Source organism: Accipiter gentilis, chromosome 10 (genome assembly GCF_929443795.1).
Source record: "Accipiter gentilis chromosome 10, bAccGen1.1, whole genome shotgun sequence".
NCBI classification, from domain to species: domain Eukaryota; kingdom Metazoa; phylum Chordata; class Aves; order Accipitriformes; family Accipitridae; genus Astur; species Astur gentilis.
The window spans coordinates 23,798,270-23,824,281 of NC_064889.1; the positions used below are offsets into that span (position 1 = coordinate 23,798,270).

General features: G+C 38.4%; 1 protein-coding gene across 1 annotated transcript in view; it reads left to right on the forward strand.

Annotated features, from left to right (window-relative positions):
• Nucleotides 1-323: 323 nt before the first annotated feature.
• Nucleotides 324-26,012, forward strand: part of MAP2K1 (mitogen-activated protein kinase kinase 1) — a 41,172-nt gene continuing 15,483 nt past the window's right edge. The window contains exons 1-5 of the mRNA XM_049811958.1: nt 324-600; nt 18,456-18,666; nt 20,762-20,908; nt 24,151-24,228; nt 24,757-24,808. Of these exons, the coding sequence (XP_049667915.1) occupies nt 521-600; nt 18,456-18,666; nt 20,762-20,908; nt 24,151-24,228; nt 24,757-24,808 (568 nt within the window). The 5' untranslated portion in view covers nt 324-520. The remainder of the gene's footprint in view (nt 601-18,455; nt 18,667-20,761; nt 20,909-24,150; nt 24,229-24,756; nt 24,809-26,012) is intronic.

Sequence of the window (26,012 nt, forward strand, 5' to 3'; positions counted from 1 at the left end):
GGGGGCGGGGGCGGGGCCCCGCCGTACCGGTACCCGGCGGGGAGCGACTCCTCCGCGCCGCCCCCGCCCCGCGACGTGCGAACCCCGCAACTGCGGGCAAAGCGCGGTGAGGGCAGGGCTTCGGGGCGGCTTCTCGCCCCCTCGGCGCGCATGCGCTCGCCCACCGCGCTTGCGCACCGGGCAGGCCGGGGCGGTGCGCGCAGGCGCAGTCCCAAAGAAGGGCACATTTTGAGCCCGGGCAGTTTTCCCCGCTGGGAGCTGCCGGGAGGGAGCTCGGCGCTGTTCTGCCGGGGGAGGCCGGCGCTGGGCGGGAGGGAGGGGCGGCGGCGGCGGCGGCGCGGCCGGGGTCTGGTGGCGGCACAGGCATCTGCCTGCTGAGGAGGCTGCCCGCAGCCCGCCGCGGCACCGGCGGCGAGGGGAGCCCCCGACTTTGCTCCGCCGCAGGAAGTCCCCTCGAACCTGGCCGAAGTGGGGCCGGGGCTTCGCCGTCCGTTACCCTCTGCGCCGTCTGGGGGCGAAAATGCCGAAGAAGAAGCCCGGGCCGATTCAGCTCAACCCAGCTCCGGATGGATCCGCCGTCAACGGGACCAGCTCTGCCGAGTGAGTGAAGCCGGTTGGGGGTGGCCGGGGCTCCGGCGGGGCCCCCCGCGCTCCGCGGCGGCCGCCGGCCCGCGTCCCTGAGGCGAGGGGCGCGGCCGCCCCTGCTGCAGCCTTCCCGCCGCCCGGAGCGGTGGGGCGGCCTCCTGCGGACCGGCCCCCGCCGCCGCGCGCCGGGAAAAGCGCCTGTCCGAGGCGGTGAAGTGGCACCCGCCCTGCTTGCTGGGTTAGCGTCTCCTTAAGCCAGCTCGCTTTAAACCGGCACGGCCTGGTTTCCAGAAAAACCCAAATTATTGGTTCCTGGGGGTGCGTGCCCCCTTGGTGGTAGCTGCTGAGAGTGCCCTCAACGGAATCGGTGGATGGTGCCTTCGGCAATAAGCAAACTTCAGTCAGGTATGCGAGGTAGATAAGCTGGGGAAAAAAATAGAGGAAAACTCGTGTAACTCTCTTCTCGTAGTCCATAATGGTATCTGCTGAATTCTTAGATTATATAATTACCTAGTGAGTGCCAAATTATACATTTCTGCTAGTGTGTTTCATAACTCTGTGTGCAGGGGGGAGAAATTATATTGAAAACCACAAATATGTAGAAAAGGTGTTTTGGTTTGGGTTTTTTTTTCCCCCCTTGTTCTTGGCTTTAAGCCAAACTAATGCTAGTTTCAGTAAATCTGTTTTTCAGTAATTAGAACGTCATGCTAGGTACGTCACTGTGTTTGGAGAAAACGCTTTTGAGTTTTCTTCTGTGTAATACAAACATTACAGAGTATAAATGTGGGGGCGGTAGGTTAATTGTGGATACACTTGCAGGGTTAAAAAAAGACTGTTAGGTTGTTATATGTTGCTTATGAAGCCTCTGTTGTTGAGCTTCTGGATCTGGGAGAGCATGGTGGCTTCAGTTACGCAGATACAGTGCCAGCACCTTAAAGTAACGAAGTCTTATAAAAGGTTTTTCTTTGAGGTTAACAGGTCTGCGTTCGCCACTTAAGTTTTAGATTAAAGTGATGGGCTAGCTCTTAACTGAGCCTTGAAACAAAGATTTATCTTGGAAGAACAGATTCCTGTCCCTGTATGGTCAGTTCAATTTTCTCCTGGATATGTAAACTGACCTCTGAGATGCTTATGTACCACACTGACAGAGGGTATGTGAGGCAGAATTGCAGCGAGACATACAAGTATTGGGCTTTAAAGTGCTTCACATACATCGTTGTTGCCACATTTTCAGACAGGCTCGGATCTCATTTAACCACTCAAACATCTGGGGGGTGGGTGGGGGTGGGGAGAATTCAGCATCTAGCAGCTCCAGCTGTGACATTTCTAGCAAACTCTTTTGATGATTAACTGAGAGGTGAGCTGTTTAAAATCTTTGGCAGGAGTTAGTGGTTGTATCTAAGCATTATGATCTGAATACGATGCAGTTTTTGTTCTGGATTGATAGGGTGAAGATATTGTTTTTATATTTGCCTGTATAGCACTTCCCAGTTGATTGTCTTAAAGGTAGTTCGGGATGGGTTGATTTAGTCTTCAGGGGTTCCTATTGCATATTAATCTTGTTCTATAGAATAAATCTGTTAAACCTATCACTGATTTTAGTACCTGAGGTTAATCACCAAACATACAATATATTAAATAATGTATTTCTTCACTTGAGAAATGCCATTAACTTTAAATTGCTTTTACGTGTCTGATACTCATTTACTTGTTGGAGACTCATGGGAGTGTTGAGTCTTGTTTACACTAATGAACTATCTTGCTTCATTTTCTGTTTTGTATGTTGATTTGTTTGGTATGTGTGTCTCCTAGACTTCTGCTCTCTCTCATATATAAGACCTTATACCCAGCTTTTGCCAGGCTTAGACATGTGTCAAGTATTTTTAAAAGAAGTAGCTTAGTGAGAGTAAATCCAGCAACCTGTTGTCCTGTAAACAGCCAGAATTAATTAATTGTGGAAATATCCCCATATCCTGCTAATGTTAAATCCTCATTGTGAAAGGTTTCAAATGGCAAAGAACAGTTGCATCATAATTTGGAAATGTTTTTGGAATTAAACTGAAAATGGTTTTGGTTTCTTGGGGCAGGAAGGGGTTCCTTTATCTGTAAGATTGTTTCTTTTTTTCCTCTCCTGCTCTGTGCTTTTTTTTACCCCTTTGGCTGATGCTTGAAAGCAACAGTAGAGGTGTTTGTCAGCCTATATACGTTGTCAAATGTTTCAAGTATGCTGTGCACCTGTGGACTACCATATTAACGCTTTCTAAAGCTCTGTTCCTGGTATAATGGAATTTTGGCTATATGAGTCTCCAGTTACTCATTTGCTTCCACCATATACAAACCTGTCACTTTGCAAATGATCTTGGATGCTTCCCTGTTCTTTTTCAGAGAAGAGAACCTCTCAGGAGAAAGAATGTAAAGAGCTCAAATTACTTGGCTAAGTAAAATGAAGATTTAGAGTGAGGTGATATGATTGCTGTATGTAAATGCATGAAGGACCTAAACATCCAGAAGGAAGGAAGTTATTTAGGCCCAAAGGCAATTTTGGCACAAAATTAAATGGATGTATATTGGCCATCAGTAGTTGTACATTGGAATTCGAAACTTTCCAGCTGTCAGAGGTGGAAGGTTCTGTAACATATTCTCATGGGTATTTGACCCCCAGAATCTCTTGCTAGTTTTGGCACAAAATTAAATGGATATATATTGGCCATCAGTAGTTGTACGTTGGAATTCGGAAACTTTCCAGCTGTCAGAGGTGGAAGGTTCCATAACATATTCTCATGGGTATTTGACCCCCAGGATCTCTTGCTAGTTTTAAAATATTGAAGCTTAATACTTTCAGGAATGACTACATATGATACTTTGACTTCCTGGCAGAAAGGAAGGGGAAAGGGAGGAAATAAAAGAAGGGGCTTTTTGCAGGATGTCCTGCTTTCCATTTGTGTCTCATCCTCTGTCTCCATCCTTATTTGGTGATGGGAACTCATTGACTAGAGTAAGAAAAAGCTTATAGCGTGAGGTGTAGGGCTTTAAGAAGTATGCATATGAGGCCTCGTTCTCACTTGCATGACTCTTCTTTTTTTCCTTTATTTTTTTTCTTTTCCCTGGCAAGGTAGTATAAAGGAGAGTTAGGGTACTTGCAATTTAAATATAGGTATACTGAATATTTTAATGAAAATTTTGCAATGTTTTTGTTATTTATAGCAATTACTTTATTTGTACAGGATGTTGTGGTTCTTTCTAGGGCCTTCCAAATCCCTAGCTACCCTGCTGGACAACAGAGGCAACTTAATAAAACATTTTCCTATGCTGTGAGCTTCACTTCTGTTTTTGACACTTCCTGCTGAGAAGTAGTTGCACAGAAAGAGTTGAACCCATGCTGCTGTTCTTGAGCTCAGTGTTGCTGCAGATCATCAGAATGAAACCAAGATGACATTGGCCAGCTGCAACTTTAATTTCATCCTGGTACTTTTGGAGCTGCACAGTTATACCTGTGCAAAAGATTTTGCAGAGAAAACAGGGGGAAAGAACCAAACAGACAAACCTGAAAAAAAATTAATAAAAGGAATACTTCTCTTTTGACTGAACGGGCTGGAATAGTTTACTGTCTTAATAGTCAAAAGAAATAAGAACAAAATCTCTACTTTGTGTTCCTTTCAAACTTCTGACTCCCTGTCCCTTTGAATATCTGACAGTTGTTGCTCAATTTCTACGTTTCTCTAAATCCAAACTAGACCCAGAACATGAAGTAGAAGCTCTGCAAAAAAGCAGGAGGGTAGGTTTCAAGAAAATGCCACTTTCTGTATTGCAATAAGTTTTTTTTTCTCACATGAAAAAGTTACTTCATGTCATCTTTAATTGTATTTTTACAAAAAAGTAAGCAGAGGGAAGGGTCATATTTATAATGAGAAAGTTAATTTGATTTAAAATGCCAGTGAAGATAAGGTACAATTAGTTTTTTAGCTTGGTGTAGGTAGTCCACTAAATGCCACATAAGGGCAGGTGTGATGGTATGTACCAACCATGCTGAAACGGAAGTTCCACTGTCTTCTCTCAGACAAGATTTTATATTAAAGTACATATTTTAGGTGTTTTGTTTTGTGTTTTTCCTGGGTGAAAACATACCGTTAAACACCCACCTAACTATTCTTTCACATGGCAGAACAGAATTAGGGTACCTTATTGTTCCCCAACTTCGGTCTCCACTTTCTTTGACACATTAAGTTTTGTAATGGCTCATCACTGAATACCTAAACAGCAGATGCTATTAATACATTATGGACATGTCAAATTCTTACTGATTTTTAACTGCTTTGGCTTCTTAAATTTGGTACTTAATGAGATCCAAATAGATGCTTGATTATTTTTTTTCCTGTTAATTCAAAACAAATATCCAAACATGATTAAGTCACTTAAAGTGCTTTAGACTGAGATAGCACAAAATGCAGGAGTTCTATAGTTACAGCCTTGTAATACAATTTTTTAGAAAATCAGTACCTTTTTTTTAATTCAACAGAAGCTATTGTCTATAAGTTAGACTGCATATTGAGTTTTGAAGTGTTCCACTGATCTCAGGAAAGGGCATTAAAATTTATTAGTTAAAATGCCTATGTCCAGAAGTATACATATAGAAAAAAACCACAATTAAACCTGTGCCTTGAGATCCCAAATGATGTTTAATGAGATAGAATGTCTTAGCATGTAATGTAGACTATATTCACAGCCTATTTTAAAAGTGCTTACCTGAAAAAATTTAAATAGTCAATACAACATATTTTGTCATAGAGCACAACAATCCAATGAGCCACCAAATTAGCATTATAATTTTTTTTTTAGTTCATTTGTCTGTCATGGAAGAGATTACTGCTGCAGTTAAGAATGTGTGTTAATGTTTGTCACTGCTTAAGACTTCTAATTATAGACGAGTCCCTTTGTGATTACTTTTCCTGTACATCAGTTGCATTTGGATATCTACAAACTAACTGCTCTAAAGCCTTACTTTTTATCTTGACTGAGTAAAAGACAACTTCCCTGTCTCTGTTGTTACAACTTGAACCTTCCAGAAGTGCCTGGGACTCTGAATATAAAAATGAAAGCAAATTTTTTTGAGTGCCACTGACTCTTTTTTTGTGTTGTATAAGCATTCACATTGAAAAGGTGGTTGGGATTGAAATGTCTTTTTTTTTAACATCTGTTTAAAGAATTCAAAAAATGTACAAACTGCATATGTGTTTTAGCAACAACTGGTATCTCTCAAATCAAGCCTAAGGTATGATCTCTGCTCTGGGAAGACAGGGCCAAGCAAATCTCAGATGTGACACAGCAAGGTATAATATGAGGTAGAATGAGCAGAGTAAGATGATATTCTTGGCGAGGAGAACTAAGGACAGTATGAAAGAACACTTCAGTTTCGTGTTTAATTGGATGAATATGTAAAGAAAAATGTAGAACATGGAATTTGCATCTTTAATATGCTGTGAAGAACTAGGTCTTTGAGAGGAATTTCAGAAGGTAGTGTCTGTAGGTCTTTACCACCTTAGTAACTGTATTTCTTTAAAGGATGTGGCCTGAAAGAAAGTCCAAAGACAGCTGTGAGCAAAAACAGGCCATCAGGCATTGTGCTGTTGTTATTGGTGGTGCTTACATCCATGATGAGTAGTTCTGGGTTTTCTCTTTTTTTTAGTCTTAACTGTAGTACATTTGTGTCTTAGAACTGTTCAAACCAAAGAGTAATTTCGTAGAAATGGATTTTGTCAGTCATCCAGTCGTAGGTTAAAAACTAATTAATTGGTCAGCTTTTTCCTGTTGCTTCTTGCTGTTTATTCTGTTTAAATTGCATTTAAGGTCATGCATTTAAGGAAGTTCCTGAATAGCTGGCATGACCTCTGAGTACAACTGCCTGTATTTGACAGCCAAAGAAGAATTTGGGAATTATGCAAAACCGGTTTGAACTTCAATTTGTATTACAATTTGCAAAATAAATAGTTGCTTTGCTTACTAGCTATGCATCTTGCAATGTTCATGTTTTTCACTATCTTCTCAAGGGAACTTCACTTTGGGCTTTGTAGGAGTAGAAAGACAGATTGTCTCCTATCATCTGTAGTGTGGGTTTTATTTGTTTTGTTTTGAGTTTTTTGGTCTTTAAGCTTGTGTTGTAAAATGGAGTGGCATGAGGGGGGCAGCAGAACCAGTGGGCTGTTGCCCAGTAGACTTTGTTCCAAAAGGATTTGTCCTCCGTTGAGTAGATTTTTTTTGGTTGGTTTTCTTGGATGTGAGTTTAGATGAAATGGAAGGAAGATTTTCATGGAGGAGTTAATTCTAATGCTTGCTGGTTCACTTCTGCCTTTGGTGGGGGTGTTTGTTTTTAAAACCAAAACGTCTCTGAGGAGGGGCAGCTGCTCTTTGGAATCCCTTTGACTTCAGGGAACTTTGCGTGTGTGTAGTGTTCTGGAAGATTAGGTCCTGGAATTTAATGACTGATCTGGCTGGATTGCAGTTGCATTGAATGTGTATGTGGAATTACTGCAACCTTGTAAATATTTTTAAGAAAAAAAAAAAATGCAGGAACTTTTTTTTTTCATCTCCTACTAATGAAGGATTAACCAGGCTTATAAATACATGTGGTATGAGAGAACAAATTTTAGGCAGGCAATAATAAATGCTAGATAATTCCAAGAACACTGTGAGCCTTTTGTTATTCACTAAATCTTCCAAATTTAAATTAAACCATACTCATAGCATTCTCTTTAAATGTGTATGAGCCTGTGCATAGTCCTTCATTGAATTAGAAATAGCATTTTAATAATACCTAAGCTAATAAACATGTGATCTGTTGTAACAAAATAGTGGAAATTAAGAGCCTGCATCACCTTACTAACTTTTTGTATTATTACTGGATGCATGTACTGAAAAAAACTTACAGCTAAGTAAGCATACACACCTAGTACAGAAATTAATGAAAGTGGTAAATCAACCTGTGCTGTTCTTACTTGATAGGTAGCTTTTAGTTTACAATTATGGATGTAGGAAAGATTTTAAGATGTTTAACACTGAGGTAACAGTAAATACCAAGTCTGGTTACGTACTTGCACTTAAATATAAGTATAATGACAGTAATGGAAGCATTCTTTAGTTATTATGATGTTGTCTTTGTTCCAAAAGCATAAATCAATTTAGGAGAGTTAAATAAAAACTGGGTGTAAAAATAAATGTTACATTCCAGTGAGACGAAAGGTAAGGGAAGTGCAGGCTGTAAATACGGATCTAGCTGCTTTTCCTTTTCTGTGCCTTACAGCACTGATTCTGTAGATGGTTGCAAAGGTGTGATTTCACAATTAAGCATGTGCAAGATCCTGTTGCTTCTGAAGAAGTCCTCTCCTCTCCTTACTGTGCCCTTGTCTTCCTTATGCTTATCTTCTTTTTTTATCAAATCTTACAGCGAGTCAGATGTGCATGCTGATCTGACTGAGAATTTACCCACCAAAGAAGCCCAGATTCGTTTTCAGAGGGCTATCATCTTGTGCTTACAGCAGCATTGATCTAGCCACATGGTGAACTTAATCAGGGAAATACTCTGGTTGAAAATTTGCAGTATTTCTTAGTTAATTTTTGAATGGATCTGTTACCTGAATTGGTTATTTAGGAATGAATGGCTAGGGACCGAATGAGGCGGATTCACCTCCTTTGGCAAGAGCCCAGGCTTTGCAGGATTAAGTGACAGTGTACTCAGAGCCTGAGAGGTACTATTGAGATACACTGAAATTCAGTAATTACAGCAATTTCTGAGTAGCACGTCTTTTAATTGAATAGTCTCAGATCTCTGTCTCAAGAGGAACAGATTACCTCTGAGACCTTCCAGTGTTATCTAGTAGCCAAAGAAGGCTTAAAAAACCTCCAAAGGATTCAAAGGGACTAGGTAAACCCGATATGTAGTTATTTATTTGACATAACAGCAGTGCTACTCTTTTAATCTGGGCAAAGGGTCTTTGCTTGAGCACTAGCTTAAAAAAAAAAAAAAAAAAAAAACAACCAACCAAACAAAAACCCAAACAACCCAAAAAACCCACCAACCTAAAGCCAAAAGCCCAACATGAAAATTGTGGGGAATTTACATGAGATGGAAAATACATTAGCCTGTTATTTGAGTGGGTATTGACTAAATATTTCAATGTATACAGGAGACACATTCTGAAATGAACTGAGGAAGGAATTTTCTTTTATGTATGGTAAACCTAGATGTTCCCTTTAAATTATTAAGTTCTAAATTTTCCAGTAAAAAAGCTTCCCCCTGCCTCTTCTTGCCTGTTACCCTTTTTACAGCTGCATTTGTTCTCCCATCATTGCCCTGGGGATTGACTGAGCTTTATAAAGTGTACAGATTCCACTGCCAAAACACAAAAACGTCTCTTTGAGGAAGCAATGTTAGTTGGCAACATAGGTGTCTAGGTTGCTGAACTTCAGGGGAGCAGGTTCTTTCTTCCAAAGACATTTTAATTATCTCTTTTTTTAAAGGAAGCAATAGAGGTTTTTTTCTGAAGACTTACTAATGTGTTGCTAGAAATTAGTAATTGGATTATTTCTGATTTGATATATGTTCAATATTACTTAGGCAAAGTCTTGATTATACTTTGGAACAAATGTGCAAGGCTTTCTGCCAGTTAGTGCCCACAGGAATTGAACAACTGGGAAAGACTAATTCACTGCTCAGAATCTTTTTGCAAGCATCTGTTGAGAAGCTGTTGTCATCCTGATTCTTGTCTGAACAAGAGGATGGTGAATTCCAGCAGAACTTCTACCCACTGTGGTCTTTCACCTGAATTCAGTTGCCTCCCAGGCATCCAGCAGAAGGAAGTATATCAAGTAGTGTCTGTGACTGGGTGACACATGCAAAAGGAGTAAGAACGGAAACAGATTATTTTACTTTACAGCCTGAGAACTAGGACAGAGATATTCCAGCAGTGTGTGATTCTTAACAAGTGTCTTCTAAAAATCTACTTACAGGTTTTTAAAACAAACTGTTGAAACTTCCTGGCAACTCTTCTTTCTTTCAGTGTTTTTTACAAGTCAGCATTGTTCTATGTTTTTCTAGAACTTTTTTAGTGTGGTTGGGAAGATGAGTCAGGAAATTTAATGTAGCAAATACAACAAACACAGAATGCAGTTTGGATATAGATATGTGTGTATATTTATATGTGAATATTTTTATATGTGTTGGTACAGTCTATACATATATGAAATAAAAATTACTGATTTCTTCCACTAAATGGCTATACTGGCAAATGTTCAGTGTTATGCAATGCATCCATTTGAAATATAGGCAAGGATCTAAGCCTTCCATCCATGGCTTTCTCTGAATCTCACTTACAGGATTTATTTGTATATTTGCATCTGTACATTCTGGCAACTTTCCTTCCCAGTGCCTGATGTGTTAACTCCAGCTGTTGATGAAGTTTGTGCTTCTGTGCTCCTTGCTCAGCTCTTGCACAGAAGGCATCTCAATTCTAATGCTGGCTTTTTCATGGGCCTTGTAAACCGATACTGTAACTTCATCTTTTTTATTATTGTAGCATCTCTCAAAGGCTGTGTGTCTACCACATAACGGAGTTGTGAAGATACTGTTACCATACTATGGAACATATTATCTCTTGCTTTTATCATTAAATTTAACTCACAGTTCAGAGACATAAACCAATGGAAACCCAGGACTTCTGTATATGTATGTGTCGGCTGATGATCAGAATTTTATGACTTGTAATCATCCTCTGTGTTGTGTTTTAAATACCTGATAAGTAAGTTTCTTATGGACAGAAAAAGGAAGTGTTAATTGCCCTATGGTTCTTTTGTTCTGATTGTGTGTAATGCTGGCTAGGAGAAATCAGTGGTAGGTGCACAGATACTTATGAAATGGAGACTGAGAACTTGGATTTCTGGTTCTGAAGATTCGGCTCTTGAATTTTTTTATTTGAGATGGCAAAGCTTATTTTGGGCAAACTTTGAATTCAATGCTACAGTAAGTCCTGAGGAAGTCTTTTAACTGTGGGGGGGACGGGATGGGATGGGACAAGATGGACCCAAAACCACCAGTTGCATTGTTTAACCACAGAGTTAATATGTGAAAGGGATGCCTGAGCCTTGCTGGCAGCTACTGCTGCCACCCAGGATAAAGGGCTGTAACTGGGAACAGCTGCAAAAAAGTCTGGTAGGAAGAGGCAGCCAGGGCATGAATCTGATATCTGTCCACTTGTGCCACTGCTCCATCTGTGACTTTATTCTCTTTGGTGAACTCTGTCTTCAATTCAAACATGTTATTTGGCATGCTTCAGATTATTTAAGAAAAAATAATCTGAAATGTTTAATGGGGTAGTTCTTAGGCTAAAGCAGAAGAGGGAGGAAGCTTAAAGCAAAGATTCTTACCCAACAGCTCAGCCTATAAGGAGTTTTTGAAGTTAAGTTGTCCCATTGTTTGGAGACTCAACAGGAGACTTGAAGTCATATTGCATATTCTTTAAAATACTTGCCTTTCAGCTTTAGAAAAATGAGAACATTGAATTAGTCTAGCAGCATACTTTTTTTTGACAGAACAATACTTTTCTAATAGTTTTGTTTTGCATACCTCTTACTAAGAAATAGATTTTAATCACATTGTCTCTTATTCTTACTGGGTGATTTTTTTTTTCTTCTGGCAGTATTAAACCTCCAAATATGCCCTGCCATGTCTGTTGCATTGTGAAAGTGGCATGGTATTTTCAGATGTTAAAATTTATGCTAGAAATGAGCAGGTGTATTAAGCAATCATATATCCCACCTAATGGTAATTTATGAAGGACCTCTAATGTGTTGCAAGAACTGAAAATAAGCAGGAAGTGAAAACCAGTGTATTTTTCCAAAACAAGACTCCTTTGCACTCATAGTGAGTTTGGATCTTTTTGAGTTGTTGTTTTAACTGCAAGTTTTACGGGGCTGCACTGGAGCTAGCCCAGACATAGACACCTGTGCAGTAAGCTATAAGACTACTGTAATTACTTTTATCTTCCATGTTACTTTGTGAACTGTTCTTTGTTAAAGGAAAAGTTAAATAAAAATTTGTCTTATTGCCTGGGTTTGGCACAGTCATGTAAAATAGTAGTCTGTCTTTTCAAAACCACAGAATGTCTTCATGTTACTAATACTTTATTTCAGCTCCCTGATTGAGGTTGTTCATGGAAATTATGTAGGGAACTGCCTACTTTCTTCCCTAAATTGACTGTTGTGTAGGCTTGGGGAAAGCATTACTGTCACTGTTCTGGAAAACAACCCCCAAGCCTGTATCCTCATGTGACAGTAGATCTGAAAGTGAATGTACTTCTTTATGCTTTCACTCGTACTAATTGTTCAGCTTGCAAAACTGATAGTAATAACTTTGAACAACTATTTGACAAATTACTGTTAAAGACTGTGTCAGGCTTTCTTTTTTTCTTCCACCACATTTTTTTTCTTCTCTCTCAAAAGTAGACTTCAGAGTTGAGTACAGCTTTAATGTAACCTTTAGGATTGAGTATATGATTAACTTATCACTAATTTGAATTAAAAAAAAATTCTCAAGGATTTGGAGTATTACTAGTATGAATTAAGAATAAGGATTTATTTTCTGGTTTTGTTATATTCTCTACTAGCAGACTAAAGGCAGCACTTCTTTTCTCATTACTGGTTCAAAGAGTGCTAGTATGCTATAAAATGTTAATGCATCTCTTCCAGGAGTGCTTTCTTCAGTGCTGGGGTGGCTGCCCCCAAAAGCATGAACCGAGAAGTCTCTTCTTGCCTTCTGCCTGTCTTTGTGTACAGGGTGAGAGAGAGCAGTCTGCAGAATCTGTTATTCTTCCCTGCCCAACCTGCACATAGCAGAAATGTAGGTTTGCTCGGTATCCCCCTAACTCACTAATACCTACAGTGCCGACCTGTGTATGATATGCACATGTTTACAGTGGTTATAAATCATGGGGTTTTTGATGCCTAAAGAAAGTTAGTCTGAGAAAAACTACAACCAAGCCTTAAGGGAACAGTATGATGGGCTCAAACAGTGATGTGGTAACCTGGTGAAGTGATGGTATTTGTGACATATCTTGTCCATTCAGGAGTTTGTGGGTAAGACCATGTGCATATCTGGGAAGCAGAGAACAGAACATTTAGTCCAGTAGTAACTAGAGGTGTTGCTGTGCACTGACTTTCTTTTCTTGTTCGACAGCTGGTATTCTTTTTATTTTTTTTTCCTAAGCATCCACTTTTAGCCATTGTCAGGAATGTGAGGTACTGGGATAGATGAGACAATTCTGAAGGTCTTAGATGAGTTTCCATACAGGTCAGGTGGCATTGAGTCTGAAAAGCTGCCAGTATTCCATGCTGCGATTCTCCTCAGAAAACCTTTCTTCTGTGATACTCTACAAACTGGCTGCAGAAGGCGTGGATGTGGATTGCCCCAGGATGTCAGATTGCACTTGTCTTCTGGCCTCTAAAATGGGGATTTTGGATTTTGCGAAGTCTATATTGACAGTAAATAGAGGTGAAGTTTCTCCACACACATCGGAGGGTCATTGTTTTGTGGGGGAGGTGGGGTGTGGCTGTGTGTATTTGGTAGGAGACCTCATTCTGATTCTACTTTCTTTTTAAACTTTTGAGGTTACAGAAGTGCCATGTGACTAGGGGGAGGACACTGTGCTGTCAGCATACTTCCTTGAGTGTAAAAAGGAAGAAGTAATGTTGACTTAATAGGAAGGATCCTATCTGATCAAGTATGGGTGGAGATAATTCCCCATCTAGAGCACCTGGTATCTGGTGCTGCACTTGAAGGGGGGAAACAAACAAATGACTCTCCCCAAAACTTGCCCTGAGTGTATTTATTTTTTTTTCCCAACTTTCCACTTGGTCTGGAAGAGAGAGAGCTTGTAATAATCGCATCTGAAGTCCAGCAGTTAAGACACTACAGTTTCTACAGTGGTATTGTCTGCTAGCTATACAGCATATTTATGCATTTCTGCTAGATGAGTAAGAATATATTTATTGATAGTGTTCTGTGAAATTACACTTTCTTTAACGAATGGAGAAAACAGCACTGACCTCCCCGTGGCTTCATTCAGATGATCGCATTACGAAAGCTGGATTCTTTCCCTAGTGCAGTATGTTTAGTATGTGCTTGGCTTTAAAACTGATAGCAGTAAATTAAATGATAACCTATTGCTTTAGAGTGGTGCTTGGAACAGTGAAGCACTGAGGTGATTTGATGATTTCCTGCTTTGACAGAACTCTGGCAAAGGCGTAGCGCTTTGACAGTGAAAAAACAACTCTTAAGACTGCAGCAGGTAATGGTGATGAATTTTAATAGGAATCTTTGTCTCTGAATAAAAGTTTTATATAAGATTAAGTAACTACTAGTGCTCCTTCTGGAGGCAGACATTAGCACACTACCATGCTGCTACTTTTAGTTACCAGAACTTCCTTAACATTTTCATGGTGTTCTAGTGATGAACTGACTTAAGTATTCCCTCTTCTGCATTTTGTATGTGTTGGTTTAGTTTACTTTGTAAAACTTTATATGCAATGATTTACTTACCTGCCTGTTTCTGTATGTGCTTTGCACTGCAACTTGGCTGTGATGCTTTTATATGGTAAGGGTCCAGATAACAGTCATAGTTACTGGTCAGGGGATAGTATTCTTATGGTAGTTTGAGTTCAAAACTGGAACTACCAGAGCCCTGCCTCCTAGAAATACTGAGAGTAGATTACCACCACCAATTTTGGTGACAGAAATACTCTTTTAAATTTATCTATTTACATTTTAAATTGATTAATATTTAGTGCTTCAAGCAAAGGACCAGAATGAAGAAAAAATCAATTCTGTCCTGATGTCTGTCGTTCAATTATCATAGAACTAACCGGAGATGTTACTTATAGTTACATTCTGAATAGTAGTTCTGACAATGCATTTATTGGGTTAATATCTTTCACAAAAATTCTTCAGATTAATTTACTTTACAGGTAGAGAATTGGTCCTGAAAAATTCAAGTGAGATCTGAGAACTTGCTGTCATTGCTGTCATTGTCTTGCATGTCACTGCAAGTAATGAAAGTTTGATTGTTAGAGCTTAGAACATTTCTGGTGATTTTGTTGGTGGCCACATGCTAGAGGGAGAACCTGATGTGCTGAGATTTATGGGGCCAAGACATTTCCATGTATGAGAGCCTTTGGAATCTTCTGACTAGTGTTTGAACAAGGACCCCAACAATAATTTATACTTTCAAGCAAGGAAATGCCTGTATTTTAAGTGAATGCCAAGTTTATTGAGATTGAAATGAGCAATGTAAAAAAAAAAAGTTTATACAGATGTACATTAGACTAACATAGATGTGATAAATGCTATCCTAGCAAGTTTTTTGTTACTAAAACAGCATGACAGAGTGTTTTGTTTCATCACACTAGCATTTTGTCTGCTCTAAGTCATCAGCTCAAACATCTCTGTGTTGTCTCCAAACCCAGAAAACTCCTTCTGCTTCAGAGAAAAACTGAATAGTTGTTTTCTTCAAAACAGAGCAAGAAAAGCCTTGTTGCATCCTGTTTCTGTGTCTCTAGTTTCTTTATTTTTCCAAATGAGCAGCCCTACCTTCTTCAGTAATCCCTAAAATGACAGCAAGTTCCTTTTCAAAACTTATAAATAAAGATAAAGGTTATTTGTTGCTGTGGCTTACTGGACCAGATTTTGTGAAGGAAAATGAAATTTCCTGTTAAGGACAGATTTTTTGGGGAGGAGAGTTTGGTTCCATTTTGGCATTAAGTCCATATGCAGACTTCAGAGAGAGCTAAAGGTGTTGCTTGCTGAGCTCCTCTGAAAATCTGGCCCTGTGTATCAAAAGGGCATTTAATATTGGAATACTATGTTTAGGAGCTTGGTATGTTTGTATTTCAGAGATGTTTAACTTAACAGCAACAGTTTTGTTGAATTATTTGGATGTTCCTTTAAATTCTGTTGTATAGTCTAAATTGTCTTGGCTTCTTTTGAAAGAGATATCCAGGTAGTGAATGCTGAGCTCTTGTCTCTGTGGTCCTGACTTCTTTAAAGCAGTGATACAGAGTAATAGATCTGTCTCTGCAAAAGTCGCATCCAATAAAACTGCCTCATTAATTGAATATGCTTTGTAGGCCATATTTTCTGGGCAGTCATGATTTTGATATAAGCACAGGGTAAAAGCAGGTAAAAGGCACTATGAAGTTGTTAATTTTTAGTGACTGAATGTGAACTATGAAGTTGCTCTGCTTCTAATATAAAGAAATATTTGAAGGATACTATCTTGTTAAGTGGCCCCAAAAATACGAGGGATCTCTGTTCTCCATTTCTGCTAGTTGTGTAGGGTTTTACAGAATAAAAAATAATCTGTACTTCCTAAAAATACCAATGTTTAACATACTGCTCAATGAAAAACCACTGATTTTATGTATCTGTCAAGTGTGTGTAGAAAGTTTGCTGCTATTCAAGCCTGCTACAAGAGCAAACAACCTGAGCAAGCAAGCAACGCATTCCTGGCTTCGCAAGTCACCAACCAGAGCACTTTACCTCCTCACTGGCTGCAGGCAGTCTGATGTGCGGAGTGTATGAGTGCCATACTGGCAGGGTTGGTAGTATAACTTCGTTGAAAACCATGAAGTCTGTCTTCTCACAACAGTAATCTTCTAGGGTAAAATATAGAGTTTGCATCCTGCATTCATGGTTCTGGAGTTTATTGTAGGAAAGTAAGGGGGGCTTAACTTTGCTCCTGTTTTTATCTTGGGATCATAGTGTAAGAAGAGCTAGGTCAGCTGTGATCTAGAAGAGACACACTTTTCTTTGAGTTCAGGCTGGAATTTGCTTTGTTGGGCCCATTTGATGGGGAAAAAAATAATTCGCTGATTAATCTGCTTTCTGTTTTGCATTTTAGAAATTAGATTTCAAAAATGTCTCTTAATGGTTCATCTTTAAAACAGAGTGTGTGAATCAGATTAACTTGAATGTTCCTATAAGTCATGCTTATCTACATAGGGAAATTTCTCATCATGGATACTCTAGGATATTTGTTGTAGGATTATATTCCAGTATGATTATACTGGTATAAAGCATGGTACAAGGACAGAAATAAGAGTATGTGCCTCTTTGTAGGATAGCCTGAAAATGAAATATAGATACAGTTATGGTAGTATAACCACCATACAATAAGTACATCAAAATTTACTGTGTAAGACTGCTCTAGTTTTGAGCAGCATTGCCAAATTGTATTTGCCCAGAGTGCGTGTTTTGTGAAACTTGCTGGCAAGTGTTGCCTGGTGATCTTATGCTTGGACTGTTAAAATGTCAACAGACTGAACAGAACTCCCCTTTCCATCAAAGGTCTCGTTCTATTTCCTCTGTTTAATTCTTCTAAGCATTATCACTTCCTAAGTTAGCTTAGCAATTGCATCCTGTCTAACATATTTAAATTGATAAATGTGTGTTATTGCTTAAACTTTCAGAGTGATTGTGTTGTAAGGAAGAGCTGTGAATATTTATATTATTTTTATTTGCCTTAATTAAACCTTACATACAGTCAAACCAAGATTGTTACCCTGCCTGGAAGTGCAGGCTCTCTAATAAATGAGTTGAGGGTTTCATCCTATAATTCTCTCTTTCTGTTGAGTCTGGGGCTTATTTGTCATTTGCTTCTTGGAGAATCAACCTTCTATCTTCTCAACTGACCAGCACCTTACTGGGCATTCAGAGAATGTCTCTTGTACAGCATGTTTTGAAAGTGGAGATTTTATGAAGTGATGAATATAAATAGTTTTCCTGATTATTGGTGAAATTTAATTTATTTTTTTTAATGGGAAGTGGTTTAGACTCTAAAGAAGTAGATTCTGTTCCTCGAGTTTTTCATCGTAGCAACACTATTCACTGGAACATTGCATTAAATTTAGCTAAGCAAAATAGGTATTTGCTGTTAAGTATTTACTCTTGCAGCAGCTTATTGTTGCAGTTAGAAGCGGGAAATTTTAAATGAGTTTTTAAGTTGTCATATTACTGGAATAAGTGTTTTCATAGGATCTGAAGTTAAGCTATTAAAAAAGAATCTTCCTGCGAAACTGCACTTCTCTCTGTAGTCCCAAATTTAACTACTGTTTAGAGTTTTGTATTTCTATTTTGTATTGCTTAATGACATTAAACCTAGGTTTCTAGTAGATGTGCCCTTAAACAAAAGAAAAAGTAAGCTTAAAACCTTTGGGCTGTTTTCCTTTCCTCGGTTAAACTTGGGGGGGAAGGGGGACAGGGCGGAGACTTCTGCGTTTCCAGTGGCCATGTTTTTAATGCATGTTTGTTTGGCTGTGCTTGATAACTTTCTACTGATATCTAAATAAGAAGCTTCTGAATGGATTACTAGTTATAATTGTGTGAAAATCAGTAGATAAAACATTTAGACAAACTGTAGGAAATTACAACACAGTCCTTGAAAATGCGAAACTAAAAATAGCGTGGAGTGATATGCTGTGATTCATGAGATCTCTGATCATAAATGCCGAGTCATTAAGCCACGCCTGTAGGTAGTGAAACTTAGCATGCATGGATTTGGACAACAGAACCTCAAAGATGGGGAAACTGGGTATCATCTGTTTGTGTTTGTCATTGTTTGATTTGGAATAAAACAGTTTACTTAAATCAGAGTTCCAATAATATGTGTCTCATGGGGATGACTGTACAAGTTGGATCGTTCTAGATAATGTATATAGGTGCAAAAATGTAGAAGATTTAATCCCTGACATTAATGCTTTCTATTGCTCTTCCTCTTGCAACTGTGTGAGCTCAAACAGCTTAATAATTGAGCTGTTCTTTCTCTGTTGTACAGGACAAATTTGGAAGCACTTCAGAAGAAGCTGGAAGAACTAGAGTTGGATGAACAGCAACGAAAGCGCCTTGAAGCTTTCCTTACCCAGAAACAAAAAGTTGGAGAGCTGAAGGATGATGACTTTGAGAAGATCAGTGAGCTGGGAGCAGGAAATGGTGGTGTGGTCTTCAAAGTATCTCACAAGCCTTCTGGTCTCATAATGGCAAGAAAGGTGAGTGCCTCAAAAATAGGAACTTAGGGATGATTTTTAATAAGGAGGTTGTCTCTAAAATACAGTGATTTTATTTAGAGAAATAAGTGGTATTGACACACACAAAAAATGACTATTGAATGCCAACTTTCAGAGAAGTTGATGTGTTTCAAAAAGTAGGAAAGGTTGCACTTGCTTATCCTAAACTTCCCAGTTTTCCAGAAATAGTGTCCCATGTGTTAGCAATGAAAGGGTAGGCATTCATTCCCCCTTTTTTCTCCCCTGCCCCCTCCCCTGCTTTTTGACAAATATGATCTTTTCAGTTGGGTAGATATCTTTAAAAGAAAATGTGGTAGACTTACTCATGAGTAGAAGGCCTAAAAAGTTACTGAAACATATCAGTTAGGGAAAAGTGACCATATTCTGTATTCTGGGCCATAAGTTTAGAGGAATGGAAAAGATATCACCTGTCCTAAGATTTTCCTTCACAGCTGCAGACCAGAAAAGGGCGTCTGGATGATACTGAAAATACTCAAAAAACTGAGAATGAGGGAATGCATTGGAGTACAGTAACATCTCCTGTTTTATAGTTTCATCGTGGGGTGCAGGTGGCTTCTGTCCAAAAAGGTACCTGTCCTTCTGGTGAGAGTATTTTTCAGTGATTCAGCTTTATGCTTTACAACCAATAGCAGTTGTGACCTAGTTTGTAAGAGAACCGAGTGGTTTTTTTAACTGAAATAGCTTGATGTTTTAATTCTCATTTTGTTTATGTGAGGAGCTTTGACTATGTCCCAATATCCCTGGGAACCAAATACAGTAAGGGAAATGCATCTTGTTGATACTGCCTGATTATTTCTGTTTGGGTACTTCATGCCTCTTTCAGGAGCAAAGATCCTTGCACAGGTGGCACTAGTTACAAGGCAGTGTGTCAGGGCATATGCTGTTGTACTGCAGTGGGTGAGATAGCAGGCTGGCTGCTGTGGTTCATGGGAAACATAACCTAGCCTTAGAGAAGGATAAAACACAGGTCACACTCAAATCCCAGACCCCATTGTTATACTACACTGAAAATTTCCATTTTTTAAATTGAGAAGTTGAAAGGCTTCAGGTATTTCTTTTTTTAAGAAGTGTACACTGTCATCCTCAGCAAAACTAAAGGAAAATGTGCATGTACTGATTTTAAGAATAAACAATGCTCAGTACACTGGCAGTTTGGAGAGAAGCAAAGAAAAATGCTCACTTCCGAGGTGTGGGAATTATGAAATATACATACAAATCACTGAGGTTTTCCTGAACTAAATCAATTTAATGGATTTTCTTTTTCTACCTACTGTGGGTTTAACAGGAAATTTTGTCCCAATTCATTAATATTTGATGCAACCAAGGTGTTAGCTGAACTGCAATTTTTTCCTCTCATATATTCACTAAAATCTCGTTTCCATAATGTCTCTTAATCTTCCGTTTCACAAAAGAAATACACTTCTTGTATTGTATGAGATAAACAGTCTAGTGAAAAATATATTTTATGTAATCGTGCCTTTAGATTTAGATTCAGTTTGGGGAGTTTTGAATGAGCTGAACCTCAAATTACTTCCACTAATGCTTCACAAACACCTGTGCAGATATTTTTCAGCAGCTGCTTCTGAGTCAGTATGCCTTTGACACATTTCCTTGAGCCATTTGCTCATGGCTTTCCTCTGACATAAAGAGCTTCAGTTTCTGAACTATCCATAAAAACCAGATAAGTGAAGAAAATGTGTTGGAACAGAAAGTTTCTGATAGAGAAGTATTTTGTGAAAAGAAGAGATGGCAATCCCACCTTTTCATGGGTGTTGATGTTTCAGCTTTCTCATGCTGTATTGTAGTATTTTCCCTTTGCCACTAAGAAAATAAGGATGGATTATTTTACAGTTAAGTCATAGAATAATTCTGGTTGAAAGGGGCCTCAGGAGGTCGTGTAGTCCAAACTCCTGCTCAAAGCAGTCTTAGGTATGAGATCAGAGCAGGCTGCTCGGGGCCTTATCCAGCTAGGTATTGAAAACCTCTCTGAACAGCCTGTTCCTTCTGAATGGCACTTTGCAACTAAGAAAATAATAGAGAGTGGATTATTTTACAGTTAATTCATCTAGAGATCAAGCCGGCTATTCGAAACCAGATCATTCGTGAGCTGCAAGTTCTACACGAGTGCAACTCTCCATACATAGTGGGCTTTTATGGAGCTTTTTACAGTGATGGAGAAATCAGCATTTGCATGGAACATATGGTAAGTAAATATAAATCTGTCTTAGCTTGAAGTTGTTAACAGACCATTAATGCAAAACCGAAGTCAACAGGACTTAGGTTAACAAAGTAGACCTTTCTGCATGAATCTTTATTCTGTAATAAAGTAATCAAATACTGTGTTTCAGATTTACTCTGCAAATCTGAAGTTGGGATGGGTATGATCTATTTTATGCCCTTCTCCAGTATCTGCTGTTCTATATAAGTTGAAACTGTACACATGTAGCCTCCCAATTGTTTCTCCTTTATCTGTGGTCCTCTTTTTTTTTTAATTTAAAAAATATTTATCGAATTCTGTTACTTAGAGATTCTTGTTCTGATTTGGGTTTAGTTTTGTTTTTATCCAGAATGGAACACGTCACTCTGACGCTACAGCTGTGTAGTCCTTAGTAGCTCTGATAATGAAAATCTAGTTTATTCTTATTAGATGAATCTGTATTTTGTCTCCTTTTTCAAATTTTACAGAAAATGCCAACATAAAGAATAGTGCATAGGAAGTGAACAAGCCCAGAAGGATCTTACACAACTTTTTTAATGCCAAAAATGTTTTTAACCGTGTTTCATTTTAATAGAAAAGTACCCATTCTTCTCGATATCTGTTTGCCTTTCTCTAACTGTATGGAGCCAAACACTAAATGTAAATTTTCTGTAATTAAAGGTCACTCAAATTTTTTGCCTCACTTGCTTAGTAGAGGATGTTTTTAACAACATGGAATACAATAAATCTGAAGACCTTTATTTTTTTTCCCCTGAAAAAAATGTTTCTTTGGAGAGAAACATTATTTTTTCTGGGGAAGTGCATGTGATTGTTTTAATGCTTCTCTGGTCTTCTATTACGGAAATTTTTAGAAGAAATCGATGGTTGCCTAGGAACAAGTGATCATGATCCCATTTTTAAGTATGTGCTAGCCAAATAGAAGGTGTGCATGCCCCCCCCCCCAAATGACTGTTGGTAATTATAAAGAAGTTAGTCTCTCAAAATTGAAAAGAATAATGAAAAATAGGAAAATAGATGTTAAAAATGACTGGGCATTGTTTCAGAATACATTATTAAATGTTACAAACGTGCACATCTGCAATTGCTAAAAGAGCGTGTATGGTAACTCATGCCAAAAGAGAGGTGGTGGTGGTATATAATTACATGTAGAAATAAAAGGCCTAAAGAATCTCTATTTATTTGTCAATGAGAAAATTAACAGGAACAATCGGGGTTTCCAAGTTCTTAAGCAGGGAACAATATATCTGACAGTAGACATCTCTTCCGTTTAAGAGAAGGCAGTATGAAATCTGGTGTTTAAGTGCTGAATCTGGTCTAAGTCAGACTGGATACAAGATTTTGCACACAGAACAACTGATCAATAAGATATGAAATAGAGAAGGTAGACTATTTAAATTGTAGTCTTAATTAAGCCATTAAGCTGTTGTCTTAATGTGGATCATTAGGTGGAAGTTTTTGGTCTCCTTTTGGATAAAAGATTAGATGATAATATCCATTGTCTTTTTTGTATATATCTTTCTTTCAATTACTGCCAGTCAAAATTCTTATTTTTAGCAGTGAGCTATGAAACATAAGTATGAATTCGAATAAAAAGTTGGAGGTGGAAAAAGCATGGAACTTGAAGATTTGAGTGTTTGATATTTTTAGGTACATAAATTCAAAATCAATGCATAACTTTGCTTAGCAGCAGGTATTTAACAGGCAAAAGGATTGGAATCTGCTCCTGAAAGACACTGAAGGTTGTAGCGAACACTAGGCAGTTGAATTGTATTCAGCCTATTCCAGGCTTTGAGCTAGTCCTCGGGGTGGGGGGGAATGTTTTTTGTGGTTTTTTTTTTTTCTGTGTGAAATCTTTGTTAATATACCAGTGTCTCAGCAGAGACAGCTGTCCAGAAATGCAGGCTGGTTATACAAGAGATTTATATAGACATTTTTTTTCTGTTGGTGTATTTTTAATCAAGTGTGGTGTATGTGGGTGTGTTTTACAAAAATACATGATCAAATAAGTGTTTATATACTTTCCTTCTCGTAAGAGTTTTAGATTTTAGTCCTCAAATAATAAAACCTTGCATTCCAGCTTTTCTCTTTACATACATGAAAACTTTAAAAGGATAGTTTAAGGCAGAAGGCAATTACTTTCTCAAGTTGGATTTTTGTCTTGAGTACTGGGAGATATCAAATGCTGATCTGGACAACAGGATATTTGTTTTCTAATTTGAGAATTAACTTTCTAATTCCTTCTTTGTATAGTCTCTATTCTAGAGAATCTGGAACTTATGCATAAGTGCATTGTTGAATCAGTTGCTAAAAATAAATATTTTTTTACAGTTTTCCTTCTCAAAAGCTCTTGGCAACAGTAGAATACATTTGACTTTGCGGGGGGGGGGGGGGGGGGGGGGATGGTGGTGGTGGTGTGAGTGTGTGTGTGCGTGCATTTAATTTATTTAACCCAATAAGATTAGCAAGGCTCTTACCATGAAAGTTTAAAAAGATTTCTTCCTACTTTGGTTCTTTGAGAGCTGTGCCAAATCAACCCTCCATCCTTGGAAGTTGATGGAGTCACCCTGGATATACAGATGTAACAGAGGCCAACTGTCTCTGTGTAGGATCTCATCTGGGATATGAGGGGAACAGGGATCTGGGTTTAGTTATGATCATGGGGTGCCACTAGCAGCACACATTATGTTCAGGAAGAGAACTCTGTCTCTTCCAGTGTGATAAATTTTCATCCCCATAATCAGGATCATAAAATCTTCTATGCTGCTTCACTCTTCCTCTTCCCATCTTTGGAGGGGGAGAGTGTATCATGGGATGGCTGTGACAAGAAAAAAATAATGCATGTTACTGCATTGGACTGAAAGTTACAGAAATCTGTAGAACTCCTAATGCTTGGTTGATAGCTGTTTGTGGATAGTACTTCCTTAACAAGATCAAAATCATGGAAATGCTAGTATGGAAGATCATTGTGTGAAGTGTTTATTTGAGTGGATGTTGTTACTGGCCAAATGTTTCTTTAAAATAAACATAAACCCGACTAATTCCTACTGAGGAGTGATTTTTTTTTTTTATATTTTTTATTTCAGGTATGCACCATAACAATACTAACTCAAACATGAAAGGCAACGCTTTTTTTCTCCTCACCAAATTTAGGCTTCAGACTACAGTCCTGTTTAAAATGTTTTAAAGTAATTTGATTAAAGCTTGACTAATCAAACATTTCTTATTAGGATGGTGGTTCATTGGATCAAGTACTGAAAAAGGCTGGAAGAATTCCAGAGCAGATACTGGGCAAAGTTAGCATTGCGGTAAGTGTTCATAGCTCTCAAAGGCTGGAAGTGGGTACATTTGTGTCTTGGTGCAGTAATACCAGATCCAGGAAGCTGCCATTTCAGGACTGAAGGATGTGGGAGAGAGAAATAGTACCAGATTTTTAATGTGTTGCTTTCTTTTAAAAAGCAGTCTTTGTACATGTCATTATTTGGTAGCTCAGGACATTGGAATGAGTAACACATTCTATTGTGTTTGCTGTGATTTTTCTGCTTTTGTATCAGCTGATGCTTCTGGATAAGAACAGAATTAACACTTCATTAAAAAATTTTGAACTTTACCTTTTCATATCTATTGTGCAACAAGCTCTGTATGCAAAACTTCCAGTAAGGGGTTGGTTGACTTTTTCTAGTCTGAGCTGGAGGTATAAATTAAAATAAAATATTGATTTACAGCGATTACATTTGGGAATTTCTGTTCTGTTGCATTCAGCTGGAAGTCTTGTACAGACAAAGCATGCAATTATCTCTTCTGTTTCATAAATTAATTTTTTTATTTGTCTTTAGGTAATAAAAGGACTCACATATCTGAGGGAAAAGCATAAAATAATGCACAGAGGTGAGAAAATGTTACATTGTAACTCTTCTTGAATATAATTTTTATTCAAGTTATAATATGTGCTTTGTGCTTTTTCTATGATTGACTCTTTATGGTTCAATATGGCTGATTCCGAGGGTTTTTCTTGGGTAGTTTAAGGCAACTTTTTTTTTTAACATCCAAATCTCTTACTATGACTCGCCTATCTTCAACTTCTGCTATCTTACTGCAGTTCATCTGGGTTTATAATCCATGCTTAAATGCGGTATACTTGTATTATACGCGCACACAGAATGTGTTTGAAACTGGTTGCTGCCAGAGTGACTTGGCTGGTTGGGAGTATGTGCTAGAGCTGGGAATCTAACTTGAGACCAGAAATACTCCCTTTGCAGTAAAGATAAGAATATGTTGAAGGACCTGAGTGATTTAATCTCTATTTCCTTTCAATACCAAATAAGTCTTCCTGCATTTTCTGGGAAGAGAAGAACGCTTTTTCAGCACAAAAAAGTACATGATGAACTTACGTATAAGCACAGACAGGTACAGAAGCAGAGGCTGCAGTCTCAGACAATGCTATGCATTGAAGAAGCTTTCAAACATTTCTACCTGCAGCAGTGGCACTTGGGCCAAGTTAACTATTGCCTAGTGTTGCTGCAGTGAAGATACACGCTGTCTAGTATAGTTGTGGGCAGTACCTTTCTTAGAAATGTCAGCATTTGAAATGAGACAAGTATTGGAGGTAAGATCTTCGTGTAGTTTCCATTCCTGTACTCGGAGAGAATGAGGAAGCAGAAGACAGTTAAGATACCTATGAGTGGGGTTTTGTAATGGCATAATTAACTCTATGAAGAAAACTATATTGAAAAGCATTCTCCGACTGTATCTGTTTCTTCATTGCAACTGCTAGTCTTTTGATAGTAACAGATCTATTAAGTGTAACAACAAAATCCTTGGAGAGATTCACAATTAAAACCTGTGACCTAAAATTAATTTGGCGGTTCAACGCTCATTATTGCCATTAAAACTTTTAAAAGTCAGTCACTATTTCTGCCAGCCTTACATTCACATGCTATTTATAGATATCTATCATGCAGAATTGCATCTTTTTTTATACTTGAATGATTTTAAAACCATGGTGAAGCTATGTAAAATGAGATTTTTGTTCCTAGGGTCTTTAGTTACTTTACTGTAAAATAAATGCACTGCCTTGTTTTTGGCTTATAGT